The 21,190-nt window shown below is 42.1% G+C and overlaps 1 protein-coding gene across 5 annotated transcripts in view; it reads right to left on the bottom strand.

Moving 5' to 3' along the window:
• Nucleotides 1-7,580: 7,580 nt before the first annotated feature.
• Nucleotides 7,581-21,190, bottom strand: part of wdr7 (WD repeat domain 7) — a 104,975-nt gene continuing 91,365 nt past the window's right edge. For all 5 annotated transcript variants that reach the window (XM_076079908.1, XM_076079907.1, XM_076079904.1 and 2 more), the window contains 2 exons: nt 13,318-13,422; nt 7,581-11,541 (listed from right to left, as the gene is read on the bottom strand). In XM_076079908.1, coding sequence (XP_075936023.1) covers nt 11,338-11,541; nt 13,318-13,422 — 309 coding nt within the window. In that variant the 3' untranslated portion in view covers nt 7,581-11,337. The remainder of the gene's footprint in view (nt 11,542-13,317; nt 13,423-21,190) is intronic.

A 21,190-nucleotide genomic window follows, 5' to 3' on the forward strand; every position in this document is an offset into this window, starting at 1 on the left:
TTAGGGTCATGTTAGAGTTAGGTTGAGGTGCTATTGTGTCAATGAAGGTCCTCACAGGGATAGAAACAAACATCTGTGTGTCCTACAAGGGACAGATGGGTTCTCCTCCCTCCCTCCCATACACACACACACACACACACAGAGGGATGTGGTGACACTGTGATGAGCAGAGCAGGGGTCAGAGGTCACAGCCCCAGAGGGTCAGAGGACACGTGTGGAGGCGGGATGGACTAAATGGACAGCAATGTGTGTTAGAAACACACGAACACACACAGCTTCATGAATTTCAGATAAACTTTGTCACAAATCTTTTAAAACATTTGTAAAGTAAAAAAGACTATTATTTTGAAAGAGCCATTGCTGTGATTACTTGATGGAAGTTCTAAAAGTGTTAGCCTTTATTAGGCGGCAGACAGCAAACGTGGAGGAGAGCAAACAACTTATTTTTCAGCTGGAACAAGTGAAACATCTGCATATGAGAAAAGTAAGAACACGAGCGGCAAAAGTAAAAAGCAGAGCATGAACTCTTCTTTGGTTCCCTTATGATAAATAATGAGGTCATTCCACAGTCGGCTCCTCCTCGGAAGGTTTGGGCTTCGCTCGATGGAGAAAAGCCTTCACACCGACTGATGAAAGGAATTATAAGGAATCAGAGCAAAAGAACGCGGCCTAAATTAGCTGAATAAGTAATTTTTGATCAATATGTAACATAAGAAAGTTTGTTCTTTGAGGCTCTTATACCTTTCATCACGAGAAGAGAGGAGTTCATCTCTGTACGGGCCAAGAACACTGCAAAAAGTGTGGAGGTAACAGAGGGATGTTGTGATCATTTAATGGCGATAGTGAAGATTATTCTCAAGTTACTAGTTACTTTACACATTCACATCTTTTACTTGTAATGGAGTATTTTACTTTGGGGTAAAGCTACTTTTACTTATGTATTGTTAAGGATCAGTTTGGTTTAAGTCTTTTGATTCTGTAAAATCTACAGTTTTGTTGGCAAACCTCTACTTTAAGTCCCCCCATTTAGCATTTATAAGCAGTTTATAAACACGTCATAAATGGTTTATAACACATGTTGCAAGCAGATATTAGTGTTTATTAAAGTATTTGTTAATAACTTGGGCTTTCAGGGAGCGCTCAGTGCGGTGTGCCTGAGGTCAGGACAGGCAGGTGTGCTGGACGTCACAGAGACAGGTTAGCTGTAAGCAGTGAATGTAACAGCGAATTTCCACAAGGACCAACAGTTTGTCAGGAAAAAAGGTTACTGCTTTCCAAGAACCTTTAAGTGTTGTGAAATGAGTATGTTCTAGGTGCTAAATACGAGATTGGGAGCATTTTGCCTTTCAACATCTCTCAACATTGCGACAGCTGAGCCGGCGGCTCGCAGCTAACAGTGCTAACACGGCAAACAACGGCAAAATGGCTGGCAGAGCTTAACAGTGTTTACCTGAGGCGGAAGCAGAGGGTGGGTGATCAGCTCTAACCACAGTACGAGAGCCGTGCACAGCGGCAAACATTAGCTAGCCAGTGGGGCACACTCACGTGAACTAACATGCACTGAAAGCCATGCACAGCCGGCCCGGCTATGTCAACAAGAGAAGCTGGGATCACAACACACGCAGAGGGAGAGCGACTTCATTCTCTGTTCAGTTACACATGAATCCACTATATCTTTACATGGACGATAGTTGTTTAATCCTGTTTAGCTCAGTATATCAGATTCAGCATCTTTAATTATATAATCCTAAATTTCTGTTTTTTATTCAGTACGAAAAATAACTAAGAAAGCCACCGTGGAGAATCTTATGCACAGTAATTCATAATTAATTGTAATTATTAAGATATGGTTAATTAATTGTTACTGAGGTTAATTCATTGTGATATTGTGAATTTGCCCATATATTCCACGCAGCCCGTGTTTACTGACTTGGACAAGACAGATGTTAGATTTATGCTTTATCGTTTTCTTATTATATATTATATTATATATATTTTTAAACAATATGTTTTCACATTAACATTCAAAGACAAAAGGCTTTCAAGATGAAGTCGAAACGATGTATGGCAAATATGACGCTATATCTCGCATGTAAACTTCCCCCAGCTGCTAACGATGGCAGCTGACAGTATGTTGGAGCAGCTTGAGAAGCTCGCCATCGTCTGTAACTACCAGCAGGTTCCAGTCGACCGGTCCAACGAAAAACAGAAGCTCACAACAATCCTCATCACTTCTTCGAGTGTACTCAGATGATCTTAATGTATCTGATCTCCTCACCTCGTTAAAACACCGAACACACATCGTTCCCGCTCCGATTCCCAGAAACCCCTGCGTCTTAACAGCCGTTAGTAACCTTAAGCCGGCTCTAAGCTGCGGTGCGGCCCGACGCTGCATTGATAATTGAAAAGTAAAGCGGCGGCGATTAATTGTTGACAGCGTTGCGGTTTTCACGACGGCGGCCCCTCCTCAAGCTGAGGGCCCAAGAACTCCTGCAGTCAATGTGAGAATTCCCGCCGAATCAAAGCTGGTGCTGGGCTCTCGAGGGTTTCTATCCCTCCGTCTCTCCATCCTCCCATCCCTCCTTTCGCTCGGCCGGGTTTTAATGCCTACCTGAGGGAACCAACGGAGGAGGGAGGCGAGGGGGAAGCCGAGGTTCTCTGACTCCACGTCGATACTTTCTCTCTCCAGCTGAGCGGAATCACAGCCTCTCTGCTCTTAACTAATCGAAGCCTTAGCCCCCCTTCCTCCTCCTCCTCCCCTCCTCTTCCTCTCTCTGCTCTCCTCCTCATCAACTTCAACAACAAACTCCAAGCTTGTCGGGGCTAAACACACATATTGTCGTGTTTTTGATCTCCTTCTCACGCGGCACTTAACATCGACTCCCCTTCGTATCTCCCTTAAACGCCGGAGTACTTTGTCCCACGTTTAAGTCTGCGCGGATACTTTCTCAGGATTAGCGGGAATTTAGCAGGTTGAAGGCTCTGATGTTGAGATGTGCTGCTGCTGTCAGGAGGCTCGGAGGAAAAGATGCGGGCGGATAAGTGGACGACTTAAAACAGTTTGTAGGGATGAAGATCAGCGAGGAGACGCAGCGAGACGTTTGAAAGCTGAACATTTAAGTAGTACAATTGGGGGCCAAAGGCCTCTGTTTTTTGTAAATGTGAATTTACGTCATGTAAATACCCACATTTTTAACGTCAGTAATCCGTCTTCTGATCGATTTCCTTCCTCACAAAGCTCTATCGCCGCTGTATTTATGACAGTATGGACCGGGCACATGTCAGACTTTAACCCAGGAGGCCGATGTTCATTTAGGTTTTTTTAACCACAGAATTTTTGTTTAAACATTCAAGAAATGACGTCTACTAAAATGAAATCTACTAACCAGCTAGCTATACTTTGGAAACAGTGTTGCAGATGTATCTGGGTCGTATCAAACTGTTTGGCTGCTATAAAATGAAGGCCCCCCCCCAAAAAAAAACAACTCTCTCCCCAATCCAGCTGTGAGATCGTATCGATTAGAAACTACCGCAGATCTTTTGATAATCTTTTCATCTTGAGAGAAGAAGAAAAAACACACCTGCAGCTGATTCGCAGGAACTTTTGGGAACATCAATAATGGATAAATACACAACACGACTTTTCTGATCTCGACAAAACTTTCACATCCAGAGCGACTTAAACAAACAGCGGTTTGATTCCAAAATGAGTTCGCTGCTGTTGAGAAAAACATCTGTGATGAGTAGAAGAGTCCTGGGAAGAAAAATAAATCATTTCAATTCATTTTTCAATAAATATCCTTGAAACTTGTACAAACTTAAGTGTAAGAGCAAGTTTAGGAGAAACTTCTTCTTCTTTTTTTAAAAAGTTGATTCATTTGTTGTGGAAAGAAGGAAGAGAGGAGGGGGGGGGGGGGGATAGAGAGAAGAGAACGGCCGGCTGCCTCGCTCAGTCGATCAATAAGATAATCTGAGACCACAGAGACTCAACCTCCTGCTGCTTTTTAGACTTTTCCTCTGTTCCACGATGACCCCTCGAGTCGGTATGCGGACAAACAAACACACTTGTTGCCCGCAAAGAATACAATCCGATAAAGAGGAGAATTCAGAGTGAACGAACACAAACCAGAGACCCTCTGGCGAACACACTCTCAGGGGGGAAACAAATCCAGCTGTCAGGGCTGGTAACGAGCTACGAGCACGCTGGTCGAGCTCATCCTGCAGCCTCACTTAACTAAACTGGTTCTCTCCTGTCGGACAATAGTCCTTGAACATATACACATGTCTTCTTTGAAATTGACAGATTACGAAGAAAACTCTGTTTTTCTAGCGTGCCTCCACAGTGAACGGAGAGTCAAAAAGAAAAGAAAAGAGAAAAGTCTTGATGAGTTGAAGTAAAGGGGAAAGCTCCTAAAAGACTTCTGGATAAACGGTCTCACGTGTCGGCACAGTTCGAACAAGTGTTTACAGAAGTAAGGTTTTATAAAAGATGTTCAGGGAGTAGTGAGCATACGACTGGATAAATCAGACTTGGATCGTACTGCACGGGTTGTGTGAGAGTTTATATATATATATATATAGTTTTGCTGTCGTTAAACGCGGCCCACCATTGACTTCAATTCATCAAGTATTTACTCCGTTCACTGTGGAGGCATGCGAGAAAAGCACAGCTTTCAAGGTAACACGGGGTGAGTAACTGATGTTAAAATGGTAATTTTGAGGGTGAAGTATTCCTTGAAACTAGCTGTAGTCATCATCACACTATAAATTATAAACCTCATCAACAGTCCTGAGGAACCATATTCTTTATTCTGAGGAAATCTAATGTGTTCTTGATCAATATCTTCTCCATACTTACAACATGAAAACCCTCATTCATCTCTGGACTATTTTGAACCGGATTAATCCATTCTGACAGATATGTTCCGTTACCGTAGAGTTTCTCTGTTCAACTTAAACAGTACGTTGTTTGTTCACTCGGTTTTATGAAAATGTGTCTCTGATATTTAGTCCAGTTCACAAACATTTATTAAATCACAGGATCTGATCTGACAGTAGAACTTATAACATTACATATTTATAGTATAGATATTTATGAGTCGTGTCACTATATGACACTTTATAGGAGTTTCTATCGTTATGTATCCTTCTGTTCAGTAAGAAATGAAATCTGCGTTCATTCTTGTAGAGTGGCAACCAAAGTGAAAACAGAAATGCTTCCTGAAGTTTCATTTCAAACTTTTTTCGAAGGTCTGCAGGTTGCATCCTGGTTCTGTGTGAAGGAATGTTCAGCTGGAGGTGAGCGGAGGAGAAGAGTAAAAAACATTGAGCCGCGTCTGCAGATTACAGCTGCCGATCAATGCCATCAATACCTGATGGTGTTCATACCGAGGGCTGATTAAAGACTAAGGAGGAGAAGAGATCCTGCGTATATAAGAAGACAAGAGAAGGGAAGAAGCAAAAGAGAGTCAGAGAGAGAACAGAGAGGCTGCGTGATAAATGGGGAGAGTTTCTGGATGGAGCAGTTGGGAGGTGAAAGGTCAAAGCCACATGGAGGTTTGATCTATAGCCTGAGACAAGAGAGGAGGATGGAGGGGGAGGAAGAGAGACACAAAGAAGGCTGAGACAGTAATAACTAGACAAAAACATACAAAGAAATGATATTAACACTAAAGAGGCAGTAGCATTTTATGTGGCCAGTTTAATCAAGTCTGACAAAATAACCGTGGATGATTTCATAATGACATCATCAGAGTTCTCTCAGTTTCTTTAAATGTACAACAGAAAAGTTGAGTTCAAAGCATAGACTGATCATAAGAAGTGGACTTACGTCATGTCGTCACCTATTGGTTTGTGCTCTACGGTTCTGAAGCCTCCAGATCGGCATTTTGGACAAGAACATCTTGGTGTTTTTGGCAACCAGTGAGCGGAAGTGACCATATTTGGACTGCGGAGGAGTGACATAGAGACTACATACAGTACATCACCTTTGTTAACAATTTGAGAGAAAGAAACTACAGCATTTGACCCTCACAAAACCCTCACTGAATTATAACTTTGACTGTCTTTTAACCATGAACATGAATGACCTCTTTAATTTGTGTCGTTGTTAATAACAGACTTTATAAATGTTAAACGCAACAACAAACCAGAAAGAGACAGTTTGAGGATTCTTGTTTCTGTGTTTTTACTGCTTCATTTCTAACTTTTCAAGCCTGAGGTAAAAGTGAATAATTGAACAGTTAACTTTACATGTAGAACTACAACTTTAATCATAATCCACCTTTGAATTATGAAGAGACCGAAGCTTTTATGATTTTAAAGTGAACGAGATGAAGGTTCAGTTTAAACACCCGACAGATGGAAACAGAAACTGTCAGAGTGAGATTAAAGGAGGAGATTGATCTGCTGCTCTGTGATCAGAGCCTCATTAAAAGAGCTCCGAACCCCTGGTGATGTTAATGTGTGTGTGTGTGAGTATGTGTGTGTGTAAACCCAGCCTTAATTAGTCACACAGAAACACAGAAGTCTATAGCTGAAGATGTTTCAAGAAGTGTTGTGAATATTACGATTGAATTTTACACACTTTTTAGTTTAAAGTCATCATTTTGTAAGATTTTCATTGCTTCAAACCCCGTTTTTGATTTAATTAAAGTCAACATTTTTTTCAAGCATTAACAGCAGCTCTGGTACCTCGTTATCAACAGGCTGAAGCAAACCCGTCATTCTCTGCTCCGACTCTCCGAGGTAAACGGAACGCACCATAACACAATGTAGCATTATCACATAATTGTCTCTTGTGGCTGCTGTTCAGCTAAGGTTATCTGGTCTTCTAGTGTAAAGTATAAAGCAAGGAATCTGTGTGTGTGTGTGTGTGTGTGTGTGTGTGTGCGCGTCGCATATCTCGAGAACCGTCCCTCCGATCTACCTCACACTCAACAGGAGTATTGCTGGGGACCAAAGGACGAGCAGCGTCAAAGATGGTGCAATTTTGACGTGCGACATGTTCAATATCAATAACATTTGAATAAACAGCAGAGGGGGCGGGGCTTCAGGGCTCTGTGGTGTCGGCCCTTTTTTATTGGCTGCAGTTCCGTTGTGATGCTGGATGCTGCATGACGCCACTTCTCTTTCCCAGGTTGTCAAATACCAACGCTTTGTCTCGCCACATGCAGTTTGATGGCAACGTCTTTAAAGTAACCACAATGTAAATTGATCCATGTCAGTATTAAACACTCGGAGATCATGCTCCGTGGGTGTGATGGCATAGGCCTACTTTAAAGATCGAAAATAAGGAGCGGAGGGAAGGAGTCAAACGAACACAGGAGACCAGTGTTCCACTTTAGATTTATAGGTAATGTGTCTTAAGCAGTAGGGAGCCGGGACACCCCAGGACTGAAATGTTAAAGATTCTAACTTTATAACAAAAATGATCAAATAACTGGACAGATCAGACCTGTATGTGTGACAGGTGCTGAAGACTTTCTCTGTCTTACTGCTGTTTTTACTCAATACAACATTTTCATCAGGAAGGTCAACACATACCTTAATCTGAAAGGAATGAATATGGAGCACAGACCCGCGGTTTCATTTTTCATCTTTATTGAACACAAAGTCAACGACAACACATTTGAACACGTGTTTATATGTAGATTCAACCAGGTCTGTGGTACATCAAGGGAAGCTCATATACATGCACTACATCACGCACACTCACACACACAAACTCTAATATCGAGATTGAGTTTTCGTTATAAACAATAAATAATCAAATCAAAATTAATGAGGAAAAACAAATTCAAAACAGAAAATTCAGAGCTGAATGTTTGAATGTTAAGCAGACACTTTACTTTCTAGAACACAGACTGGTCATTGCACGTTCGACATGTTTCAAACTGAGATAAATCATTTATTGAGAATAAGATGATGGGAGAAATAATAGAAGCGGAGAAACGACAGACCAATAAGATATAGGAATGCTCCGGTCATATTTATCATTTTTATAATCAAGTCACAGAACCCCTTGTTGCTGTAGAGATCAATTTAATGAATGCATTTGTAGTTTTTGGAGACATTTTCAATAACTGCAGCACATGTCTTATTTTTGTTCCATGTTGCTGCATTTGAAGAAAAACCAGACGGTTCTTTTAGACATTCCGGTCCACTACCTCTACCAAAGAACCTCCTTTTTTCTCGGTGGATGCTCTGATCTTCCTCACTTGTTACTTACTCTTCCGCTCTTCCTCCTTTATTTTTCTCACCTTTCCTCCCCAGAGAGGCTGCCAAAAACATATTTTCTCAAACTGTTAAGAGTGGCAGAGAAAACCAAAGATTAAGATCTCAAAGCTGTCTGGACTTGATGTGTGTGTATGTGTATGTGTGTGTGTGTGTGTGTGTGTGTGTGTGTTTTCAGCACGCCGTCTGACGAGCTGCTGGATTTTTTTTCTTTAAAGAGAGGAAGAACTTGTGAAAAGCTTTGACACGCTCGGGTTTACAGGTGTGCAACGGTGTTAGAAGCTTTCTGACAGCACTAATGAAACTGACAGGAGATGGAGGAAGGACAGAGAAGAGGAGGAAAGGAGAAGGAAGAGTGGAAGATATAGAACTAAAGCTAGTAAAGTGTCATATAGCAAGAGTCTCAGAAATCTAAATCTAAATACAGTTGGATTCTGACAGAAAATGGAAACTCTAGAAATATCATGTCTGTATATGTATATGTATATATATATATGTCTCTTTCTGAATAAAAACAACAGTTTCCCACTCCTGACTCGTCACATACTGGGACTCGGTCAGTAGCCCTGTGTGTATGTAAGTTACATTACAACGGTATGGTAAAATAAGTCAACTTGGCTACACACAGGACACGAACCACGGTCTGCTGGGTGAAAGTCTGCAGACTGTTTTGCTGTTTATACCACCTTATTTGCTCCGAGTGTCTAATAGTGACACGGGTGGGTTTATATTGGAGTTAGTTGAAAGCATACAGAAGCTAAAGGTCAGTACCGGATGTCGAGGGGCACTGAGCAAGTCTCTGTATGTGATGAGAAGTGAGTGAGAACAGGTTGCTGTAAAAGTGAAGATAAAATTAAAAAAAGTTCTGACCAACAGTTCAGGTATAATGTGCAAAAAGGTGTCTCCAACCATAACGAGTCAATTAAAGACGGAATTAAAAATGCTGACCTAAACTGTGGAGACAAGGTGAACACATGTGTGAGGAGGAACCACGAGGTCGTTAAAAGCAGGATTTTCTGTTGCTTATTAAAAAGATTAGCTGCTGAAGCTGTTTGCATCCTAATAAGAAGCGATGGATACGGTTAGTTCCAGGATAAAGAGCTCCTCGTCTTATCTCCTCTTCAATGTTGCTAACAGTACTTATTAGTAACAGAACAGACGCAGCTTTCTTTAAAAATAAAATAAGAAATATTAAACTGTAAACGTAGCTCATTAATAACTCTTTTGTTACTCCAAATAAAAGGACAGTCATGATCTTCATCAAACACCTAAAGATGTAAATGGAACACCGAGATATATATACACACATATATATCTTTTTTTCTAAATATAAAGTTTTTAATCGACTAAAACAGGAAATTCACTCATTTGAAGAACTAGTCAGTGCCAAGCAGTCACGTTAGCCACAAGAAATACACCAAACAGGATCTACGCTCACTGTACAAGATTAACAGACTACATGACGCAGCAATTCTGATGATATATATATATATATATATATATATACTGTATGTACACATTGGGACCAGGGTGAACTAAAGAGGAAAGCTGCAAAAGACAAAGAGAAGTCTTCACATACATCAGTGAAAAATAAAGCGTTGTCATCTGCAAACAAACACACAATCACCCCCAAAAATACACATTGAACACAAGCGTGTTCAATCCACATACAACTACTACAACTATTGTGTGCGACTGTTCCAAACCAGGGAGGAAGCAGCCATTAGCCATTTACTACGAGCAGCAAAGCTGGTCAAAATGGATGTTCAAGACACTCTTGGATGGAGTCGAGACGAGACCAAGTGTCTGCTTTCAGTTTGGTCTGATGAAAGTATACAAGCGGAACTTGGTAATTCATATCGCAACCGAGCCTTTTATGGAGCCATGGCTACGCTGACGGTGTGGAGAGAAGGATGGGACGCTGGGTAGTTTGGGCTGGACAGAGCGATGTAATCTCAACACTGGAGACACATTAACACCAGGTGTACATTTAATCAGGTTAAACCACATCCAGATAGAATCAGGATACTAGACGCATTTTAATACAAGTGGTAAAAGGTGCCGAACAAAGCGGATGTGTTCACACTCAACGCAAAGTGAAATCAGGGAAAGAACACATATTTTAAGAAAGTGAACTTGGATAAATAATTGACTAAATATATTACCATGGTACCAGGTGCTAGGGAGTACTAAAGTGATGGTATGTATAATGCTGTTCTTGTTCTACTTCTTTTATGTCTGAAGCGAGTAAAGCTGCACCTCCAGCGTCCAAACATCTACTGTGATGCTGCTTTTAGGAAGAAGGTCTGAAGTGAGAATGTGTGTTTGTGAAAATACACTTGGGTGTAAACACACACACACATTTCTGCGTGAAGCTCGGAGGGGATGGAGAGAATTTAAAGGTGTCACAAAAGTAAAAGCAAACGCCAAAGATATCACACACGCTAAAGATATCACACACACGCAGGCAAACGTTCAGTCCTCGTCTTAAAGAGGTCGGAGAGTACCAAAGCATTCTAGAGAGCACTGGAGAGTCTACTAACAATAATTCAAACTAGGTTGTTTTAGTTTTCCCAAATAAACTTTTACATAAAGAACAGAAAATGGAGAAGATTGATTCATTTCGAGTCCCGATATCAAAACCATGTCCCAGTCAGTGTTTCTGCAGAGTGAATCTTCCAAACATTTAATAATTAGGTGATTGTATTTAACACTAAAATAAAACTAAAACTCTAGGTGGGGAAACAAAATGGCAGCGAGTTGAAGGTTGACTTTAAATAAAGAGTGACGGTTGTGACCCAAGACGCAACAAAAGAGATCTGTGACCTCCAGCAAAACACAGCAAATAAATAGGAATGACAGGAAGGTGTCAACTAAAAAATACATAATGTAAACAAGCCGTCTATCACAGCTTTTCAATAAATTACAGTTTCCTAACAATGATTCAAACCCCGACCTGAGCTTACCGATCAGCTGTTGGAATACATATTTGAAGCTAACACTAAAGTGAATCCATGCTAACATCTCAGACTCTGCCCTGGAGCAAAAGAAACCTCTGAACAGACACACCAACGAGGGCTCAGCTGGAGGTACAGATCTGGTTTAGACCATGAAGCGGTGCTCCTTGCCGTCGTGGGCCATGATGATGACGTTGCGGTTGGAGGTCCAGATGAGGCGGGCCAGCTTCAGGTGGTTCTGGGAGCCCGGGGACGCCGGCTGCACCGGAGGGACCTGGTAGGTCTTAATGCAGCGGAGCTGAGGGGCCGAGTTCAACATCCCGATGCTGCCCAGAAGACTGGTGTTCATCTGAGGAGGACAGGGAAATACATGAGCCATCAATCCATCAACTCTATGTGCTGACACTTTTGGGTGGAGGGAGTCTTTAAAATGATGTCATGTTGATGCAATAGTATTATTATTAATTATTTGATTCTTCTTTTATGCAACATAACAGCAAATAATAGCAGGTAGTTTAGAGGAATCTGAAACTTTGAAACTTCCCTGTGCTTCAAAGGTTTACCTGCTGCTGCTTCCAGCTCTGTTGGTACTTTCTCAACAAACCGTACTGTCAATAGTGAAAAATAAGTTGTTGAACCCTTTGGTAAGAAGACCCTCATCACCAGCTCCTGTTAGTGATGGAAGGGCTGAATGCGCCCTGTGATGGAGGCACACAGTGTGTGTGTGTGTGTGTGTGTGTGTGTGTGTGTGTGTAGGAAAAACACAGCAAGTAGAAACTCTATCGTTTCCTGAGACGACACCGCCCCTCACACACACACACACACACACACACACACACACCGACAGAGCGTCTGCCAGCTCATTACCACAGCAGCCGTCTTGCCGGCGCGCTAGCAGCGGTTTATGCTTACAGTAATGCCATTAGTGTGTGTGTGTGTGTCTGCAGACAGTCGTGTCAGAGGTCGTAAAGACCTTTCATTCAAAATAACAGTTCTGGGAAGATGTCTGAAGTGTGTGTGTGTGTGTGTGTGTGTGTGTGTGTGTGTGTGTGTGTGTGTGTGTGTGTGTGTGTCTTTATCATGTACGTGTGTGACTAGTCCGCTGACTTTGTATCATTGTTTATTTAGATGTTTTTCATATTTAGTTTGTGCACTGGAAGTTATATTTGCAATTATTTACAGTTACGGTTTCTGAATTATAGCATGTGATTAAGGAAAAACTAACTAAATAAACACAACAAAGTTAGTGCACAGTCACATTATCAAAAATGTTATTAGTTACCGATACTAAATTATCTTTAATTGAGTTTTCTAGAAACCGACGAAGAATTCTCTATGAACAGATTTAGTGAAAACAGAGAATCTGCAGTTTTCAGAAAAAAAACTAAAACTAAAATATGGATGGCTTTTTGTTTGTTGTTAACACCAACATCCCAGAGCTGGTGAGGTGAGTTTTGTCCTAATCTGACTTTACCTTTGTAGCCATACAGCCAACACTGTTACACTGTTTGATACTGAGATGTGGCAGAGAACATATGAACTCTGGACAATAGATTCGCTCCCTGTGAATTCTCCAGACGATGATTGGCTCTTTAAGACTACGCAGAATATTTTTAGGGAGTGTGCATCTTCTCATGGACGAGAGGATTGAGGAAGCATTCATGGCGTCCTCCTCAGCTGAGCCGTAACGCTAGCTAGCTCGGTGATGCTAGTTGAGCTAGCAGTGACGAGTATAAATGCACACTTCCTTCGGCGCGGTGATACGGTTAACGGGTGTAGTTGGGTAGAAAGAAAATAGTTCCCACATGAAACTACACACAACAAGGTCTGTGGTTTATCTTGAGTAACCGGGTCATGAATTATGGAAAGAGACATCGCTGTTCAGATTTTTTAATGTTTTTTATTTGACGCTTTAAGCACCTTAAACAGAGTGTCATCTAGTCCCATTATATTAGAGAGAAGGCAGACATCTCTACTGCTGATACCTCCACAATATAGAAAGATAAATAGCACTGCAGGTCAGAGGAACGATATACGATTTTGGGGTGAACTGCCCCTTTAAGCCCTTTAGAAAGACATGATGTCTTACTATCAGCATGTATCTGTGTGTGTGTGTGTCATTCACCTGCCAGAAGGAGATGTGGCTGTCAACGTTGGAGTACGTTGCCAGGTAACGGCCGTCAGGAGCGAACGACACCGATGTGATCGGACCCTTATGACCGTGGATGTTCTAGGGAGGCGGAGGAAGAAAGGGAAGCAGACTCATTAAACCAAATGCACTTTTTTACAGGAGCTGAAGACTCTTTGTGAGGAGACTTCTTTCACTTGTTTTGTGTTCGTAATAAAAATCTGGTTGTGTGTCAAATACAGAGAGGAAAAACAAAACTCCCAGTTCATCACGTAAAGTGATTTGTAGGAAAAAAAAAAAAAAATCGATAAAACTGATCTCTGATGTGCCTAATGAAAATGTCATTAGCTCTACTTATCTACAGCCAAACAGCTCCACTGTGTAAATGTTCAGTTCATAAGGAGCGCTGAGCTGTGTGTGGAAGTGTGTGTGTGGGAGGAAGGTGTTGCTGTAAGAGATACGATGAAGAAATAACGAAGCTTTGTGATATGAATGGAAACAGGACATCGTAGGGATTGGTGTCTTTTCCACAATGACTCGTGAATTTCGGAGGTGACAGACAGGCCTGTTGGGAAATGTTGAATTGCAGTGGATGACAGACAGACTGACAGACTTCATCAGTCACATCCTGAAGTCACAAAGGAGACACGGCTCTCGTCACCGCCCTGATGATGAAATGATGATGTGAAACTCTCTGGAGTGACGGCGGTAAACTTGTGATTACGACCAATAACACCACGGCGGTGTATCAATCCTGATGAGGGTGTGTTATGAATATTCTGCCAACTACCAACAGTCCCTGGACTATTTACTAAAAAGAATGTAAATTCACAAGGTATGAATACAAATAGTTATGACAGAGAATGATCATAGGAATATTTGTATTAAACTCACTGTTAAGTGCTATGAGACACGTTCTAAGTCACTACAGGGATGTAAGAGGATGAGTAATTGGGGCCTGAAATGATAACTGAAGGCTTTTGCACACCGAGCAAGACAAATTGTCACCATTTCAAAATAAAACCAACCTCACGCTGTTTCAATCACGTTCACACACAGACTTCGACACTTCCCCCGTCATTTAGGTTTTCAGTACGGGTTCGTCTTTCTGCGCTTTTTCACAGCCGTCAGAGTTGTTTGACCACTCGGAGCTACCGTAAAAGCAAACATCGTCATCCACAATGGCATCTGATCAGCTGATTCGTCTCCCGGCACGAAGCGCTTTACGACAAACAGGTCAAGAATACGCAGACACAGGATTTAAAGATAGATTGTGGCGGGTGACCGCAGAGCAGCTTGCAATCGGGGACGGTCGCAATACAAAGGATGTAGAAAAGATCAGCCGGTAGTGGTTGTGCTCTAGGCAGCTAAATGACAGCTTCTTGCCAATTTCTTTCCGTATTTGCCGATGCAGCTTAAGGTTTGTACAATACAGCTGAACCACACCACCATAAAACTAGAGCCCTGTGACTTTACCATCAGCACTGAAGCAACCTGACGCCTTCCTGCGTTATTCATTTTGCAGAATGCAAACAGATTTCCTCTGGTTTAGGGGACACAGAGTAGGGAATAGAACTTTCCTGTCTGGAATATGTCTCTGCATGTTATAATGTTCCAGGGTCCTAGTGCCTTTGCTTTGGAGTTAGTGGTTTCGTTATTGACAGGGACTCGTATGGCCCCCAAATTATACCACAGTTTTAACAGTTTATGAAGTGTAAAGCAACGTTATTGAGGTTTTATAGAACTTTTTCACAGATGAAAAGCAGACTGAAATAATAGCAACTCTATAGTATCAATGTGTTTTTTATAAACCCTCAAACGTATCTCAAACAACTCCTCGTCACCCGTTCTAGCTAAGGACGGTTCCTCTTGCTGAGGAATCCAAACTGCAGCCGCGGCAGCTCCGAGGTTTGAACCCAATAAATTCTGCTTTGTGATAAAGATGAGATGAATCACAAATTTTGGTCCTTGTTGAAATTTCATCGAGGCATCTCAGGAAAAACTTGTTTTTCCGCCGCGCCGCCCAGATTCTCCTCGACAGTAAGTGTTTGGTTTGGACGAGATAACTCCATCAGATGATGGGGCGGCTTCTGGTCCAACAGATGCTGCCATTCGCCTCCAGAACTCAGGGGACGAAATAAAGCGACTCCGCTGCCACGCCTAACGCAATAAACTGTCCCACCAGATGCAGGGTGTGTAACGCAATAAACACCCCCCCTCCCCCAGAAATCCCCGCCCCGCCTCTGCCTGCGACTGGGATTACAAACTCTCACCTCCAGATGAGATTAAGATGCTTTGCCTCAGGCTTCCAGACCATGAAATAATAACCCGTCCGCAGCGATTAAAGCAGAAAAAAATAATAACGCAATGAAATGAAAATCTCATATTTTTAATTCGTTCTCTCCCTCCTTCTTTTAGGGGGAATCCTATTAGATTCCAGCAGTGTTGGCTGGAAAAAAAGGTGAATTATTTTGATTTCTTTACAGCCTTCATTCCCATCTACCTTGGTTTCTTTACTCTCTCTCTCACCTCTTCACAATCCCTTCCTTCCATCTTTCTCTTTCATAAGTGTTCTCTTTGGCGAGGTCACATATCACATTTGACGCAGTTTGTCGACAAATGTTCATCAGCTCAAACTAAAGAAGCCGTCGAGAATTAAATATGACACCAACATCCAGTTTGTAAGATCTAGGTAACTGAACTTTATCATCTGGAGTCTAGTGTCTCGCTCGAGGACAAGTCTACCAGCTGTTGATTAACTTACCTGTCCTACCACCTGAGCTACAGCTGCCGGGCTGATCTACAAGTGGCACTTCACACTATTGTATTCTGCTACTCATGACCCACTAGAAGTGTGTGACACCCTGGAGTGGGCCTATATTTGCTTATTTTACTGTGTTCGGAGCGTTTCTTGGCGTCAACCACAACAAAAACGGAGAGACCAGGTGAACCTGGGGTTGGCTTTCACCCGCTGGCGAGCACCCCTAAACCTTATGATGGTCCGGGTGCGTATACGTCTGGTGTCGTTGATCCGGGGCCAACTTTGAATGTGGTGTTTACAAACTGCAACAGACAAATCCTTCTCATTGTGCCTTTAAGTGCTGGTTGTCTTTGATTAAGCCAGTGAGGATTCAGATTCTTCCAGTGAACAGCTGCTTCATGTCTGACACTCACCTCCTAGAGAAAGAGGCTTAAGCAGTAAAGCTACTGTGGTTGTTCAGAGTCTGTGGCTCTTGTGTTGTGTAGCGGCTGTCTGGTTCAGTGTGACCGTCCGCTCTGACTAAGATAGAACACGGTTACCGCTTTATGCAAGATTGGATCGGCAGCTTGAAAGAAATGTCTCCAGCTTCATAGACTGATACTGCAACGGTATTCCACACACACACACACGCAGGATTCCTGCCAACACCTTGGCTCTGGCTAACGCATAACATCTGGCCAATCAGAGCTCCTGTTGCTATTCATTCATTGATTCACTCGTTCCCATTTTTAGGTGACACACTGCTTAAATGTCTTCAAATTGGGATGGAAATGGAAACTCTGAATCAACACAAATGAACTGTAAGATGGAATATGTAATTAACTAGTTATATATTCATTTTTATATGGATTAAATGGAAATATATTGGTTTATTAATGGTTTCATTAAATTGCAGTAGTAACAATTTATACATTGATTACCTGTAGTATTCAAGTCATGAGACCAAATTTTGCACTTGCTACATGAAAACTGTTGTACAATCAGAGATCGGGCTGCAAGAGCAGCGAGCCCAGAGGACATTATGAGCGCTCTGTGATTACTATGGATTTCAACTTACTGCATTTGACTGTATTTACACCATTTAAGAATATGAGACGAAGACAAGCTGGTAAAAAAACAAAAGGAACAGAAAAAACACATGTATGAAGAGAGAGAGAGAAACAGGTTGCAGAGTAGAACTGTTTAATGTGCATCAAATATTGATGCTTTCATATACAGTATATTTTGATCAGTGTGTGTGTGTGTCACGGTGGACTGCCTACCAAATCAATCAGCCTATCAGAGAGCAGTGAAGCACACTGAAACCATTTACAGCACTCTGTACTTCAATACACCTGACGCCTGGGGGACTGGACCGTGTGTGTGTGTGTGTGTGAGTGAGTGTCATACGGACGGCTCATCCCATCTTATTTCCATCCCCTGTGACTAACACTGACAGCTCTTAAACCCCACCTGCTCTTAAACTGAGACTAATTTTAACCAATAGAAGGATGTTTTCACTGAAGGTTGCATCACTCACAGATTTGTGTATTAAGTGTTTCTGCTCCCACCATAAGGGTGTGTTACAATAAAGGTATTTTTGGTTGAAAGCTCACAAACAGTACATTGCATATTCGATTATGTTCTATCGATGTGTTTGTTGCATTGAGCTGCACCATGTAGTATAGGCCACATGGGCCTAGGCTGGAGCAGGTGCTGGCGGTGCACACTGCAGGAGGGAGGCTGGGGCTTCCTGAGCTTACAAACAAACGTGCATTAAAGCACCTGTTTAGCCGCTATTCAGCCTCATACTCCCTGAAGGCTATGCAAGGATCCCAATTACACACAGGGGGATGCCAACCAAGCAAATGACTGAGCCAATTGATGTGTCATACTGTTAACAGCAGTGCTAATTTCACCCTGGACACTTCAGATATTCTTGTCCACCATGCTGCTTTTCCTTTGGAGTCCTGCTGCAGCTAATGCTGGCCTAGATAGACAAGCTAGCAGGCTAGCCAGCCCCTGGACCCCCCAAGCTGGCTGGCTGCTCCACATCTTTGTGGAAAGCCCCGGTGGGACATTTATGGCTGACTAAATCTGTTGGTTTCAACAGGGAATGCTTAACAACGCAAAATGGGAGAGAACTACAATTGCAGCTTAACAAACATGTGTTTGAATAAGCAATGCTAAACAATTGGGTAGAGATAGCACTACAGTTACAGCTAACTGGGTGTGTTAGCTGAAACTGTGATGCAGTTGAAGCCAACAAACAGGTTTGTGATAGTAGTAGCTTTAAGGCTCTGTAGATTTAGTTGAGCACGTCTTCCACAGTTGGGCTTTACAGGCCGAGGCTCATTGACTGCAATTCGCTTTTGATGCTGGATACAACACGTTACAAGCAAACTCTTCTTCACTTCCCTGGACTCGACCAGCGATGAGCTTTTCGCGGGAATGCTGCAACACTTCTGGAAGCCGAGCAATTGTCCAACTCCAAATTAACCCGTCAACATTGTCAATGCACTAGTGCTCACAATGAGTTGTGACAGCGATTTAAGGAAGATCTTATTGAAGTTAACTCAAAAGACCCGAACAAAGATAAAGATTCGATTAGATGAGAAGTTCATTTTGTGGTAGGTCTGCTAATGACCCAGCCCTGGTACCAACACCAGCGCTAATCTCCTGTTTAGCTTTTTAACTGATAGCACAGTTTAACGGTTCATTATTAACATCCCTACTGCAAACAACGCTCTGTATCAGGAAAACACAGACTCGATTGTTAAAATGTCAGCAGCAGGATGATGTATTTTAAAAAATTGAGAAAATTAGGACCAACTGACAATAAAACATGACTTCAGGGGCAATGTTTGAACTGTAATGGTATTACTAAGTACTCATATCGGTATCTCAATATTGGCAAGTACTCAAATTTAAGAACTTGTACTGGTACATGGTCTGAAAAAAAAGGTGGGATCGGTGCATCCTTAGTAGTTACAGAAAGAAACAGATGCAGGCAGAGAGAAAGATCAGTCAGATTGTTTCTTTGTGTTCAATTAGTAGTCTCAGTAGAGTCTGTTAAAGAAGCAGAGCAAGCAGCTGGACACGGACACACACACACACACACACACACACACACACACAGTAATGCAGCTGACAAAGAGCTGTTCACGGAGGCTGATCAAAGCTGTGGCAGATGGCCATGCAGGGACTAGCTAGCTACAGTTGGACGCATACACACAAACGTGCACACACCTACACACACAAATGGGTTATGAACAAAAACTCTCCTCCCATTTCCTTCTTCTTCTTCCTTGATTCCTTCCCTTTCCTTTTCTCTCCTCTCCTCTTTTCCTTCTTTTAACACAACATCCTCTCTCTTTTCTCCTTCTTCCTTTGGATTAAATCAGGAGGACAACAAAGTGTTTCACTGGACAATGAATCTGCCTACTTATTAAGCAAGGCTCATCATACAGGTTTTGCAATGATTGTTTACGTTACGAAGATTGAAAACTGGTTTCTATTGGAATTACTTTCAACTGTCATAGACTGCTGCTGACAGTACAGATGCAATCACTATGGTTCATCCCATGGAGACCAGGAATGTATGTGCATCATTTTATGCACCTGATAGATTTTGAGTTATTTTAGTCTGGACCAAATCAGTGGACCAACCAACAGACAATGCCTTCTAAAAAGCCATGGTATGACAAGCCATGACTAGCTTTACTAGTTTACTAGTGTGGTAAGCTCTGAGAACAAAGGATGAGAAGTAGTGAGTTGATATATAACCAGACTGTCATGTTGTCTGTTGTTGATAGAATACCTGGTTGCCTCTTATGACGACATTTTATGGCAGTAAAATCTGCTAAAAATGTTGTTTGGTTTCTTTATTAGTGAAATAATTGGCCTAGCCTTGCTAACATGATTCAGTACGAACCAAGAAGTACGAGACTCAATAAGAATCAGAACTAATAAAACCTAAAAGGCCTTGTTCAGCCCAAATCTGTTTTGTGACGCATCCAGATTTATTTAAGAAGGTCTGGAGAGCACAAAAAAACAAAAACTGATGAAATCTAATTCCTGCTGATCGAATCCAAACCACATGTGGAGGTAGAAATGCTACAAGTGGAGTAACAAGTGCTCCGGCCTCTCAAATCGGATATCAAAGTGTCTTTCGCCCCAGCAGTCGGACCGTTGTTCTCCACCATGTTGCCCTCGAAAGAGCTCTACTAGTGGCATGGAATCTGCTCAGCACTTCCTGCACAGCAGACCAGGAGGCTTAAGGACTTCGGCTCAATAAATAAAAGCACTTTCGTCATTGTGTGACCAACGCGAGTGACACATTGCAGTTCTGCACCACCGCTTAACAGCAAAAAATGATAGACCTCCATCTCCCATGCTTCTGCCGGGGAAAGCTTCATCAGCCCCGCTGCGTAGTTACTGACGCCAACGTCGCTACCACAGCAACAGATGCAGATCAGTCGGTGACCTGATCTGATCACTTGCAAGCGACAGTGCAGAAAGATACCCAGCCTCTCAATGAAGATGATGGTATTATCTTACATTGGAAACGAAATGCTTTAAATAGTTCCAGCAAACACATTCTCACACTCACACACCGTTTCCACAATGCCATCATCTATTAAATGTTAATTACTGCAAATAACACTCGAAGGAAAAGCGTCTTTACACTGTGCACACAAACACAAACACCTTCACACACATGCACACAATCAAACTAAATGTCGGGTGAACAGGGGCCAGTGCTGTTATCAGATATAAATGACCCCCTCCACCAGACTAGACTGCTCAGGTTACTGCAAATCAATACACTGCAAATTACCAACACACACGCTCGCACAGAAATACACACAAACACAAAAGCCAAGTAGCACACACACAAACACAAAAGCCAAGTAGCACACACACAAACACATACACTCAACAATCTCACACACAGTCAAACATACTTGTGTGCAAAGACAAAGACGTAATTAAGAGAGTCATTGCTTCATCATTAATCAATTACTAGGAGGGAAAAAAAGTAAGTTGAGGCAACAGAACTCTTCTCGTGCTTCCCTCTTTCTTTTCTCCTCATTTGCCTTTATATACACCCGCTGTTACTGCTCTCCT

The sequence above is a fragment of the Anarhichas minor genome, unplaced genomic scaffold (genome assembly GCF_050575085.1).
Source record: "Anarhichas minor isolate MPS153535 unplaced genomic scaffold, ASM5057508v1 ptg000073l, whole genome shotgun sequence".
Classification (NCBI taxonomy): Eukaryota; Metazoa; Chordata; class Actinopteri; order Perciformes; family Anarhichadidae; genus Anarhichas; species Anarhichas minor.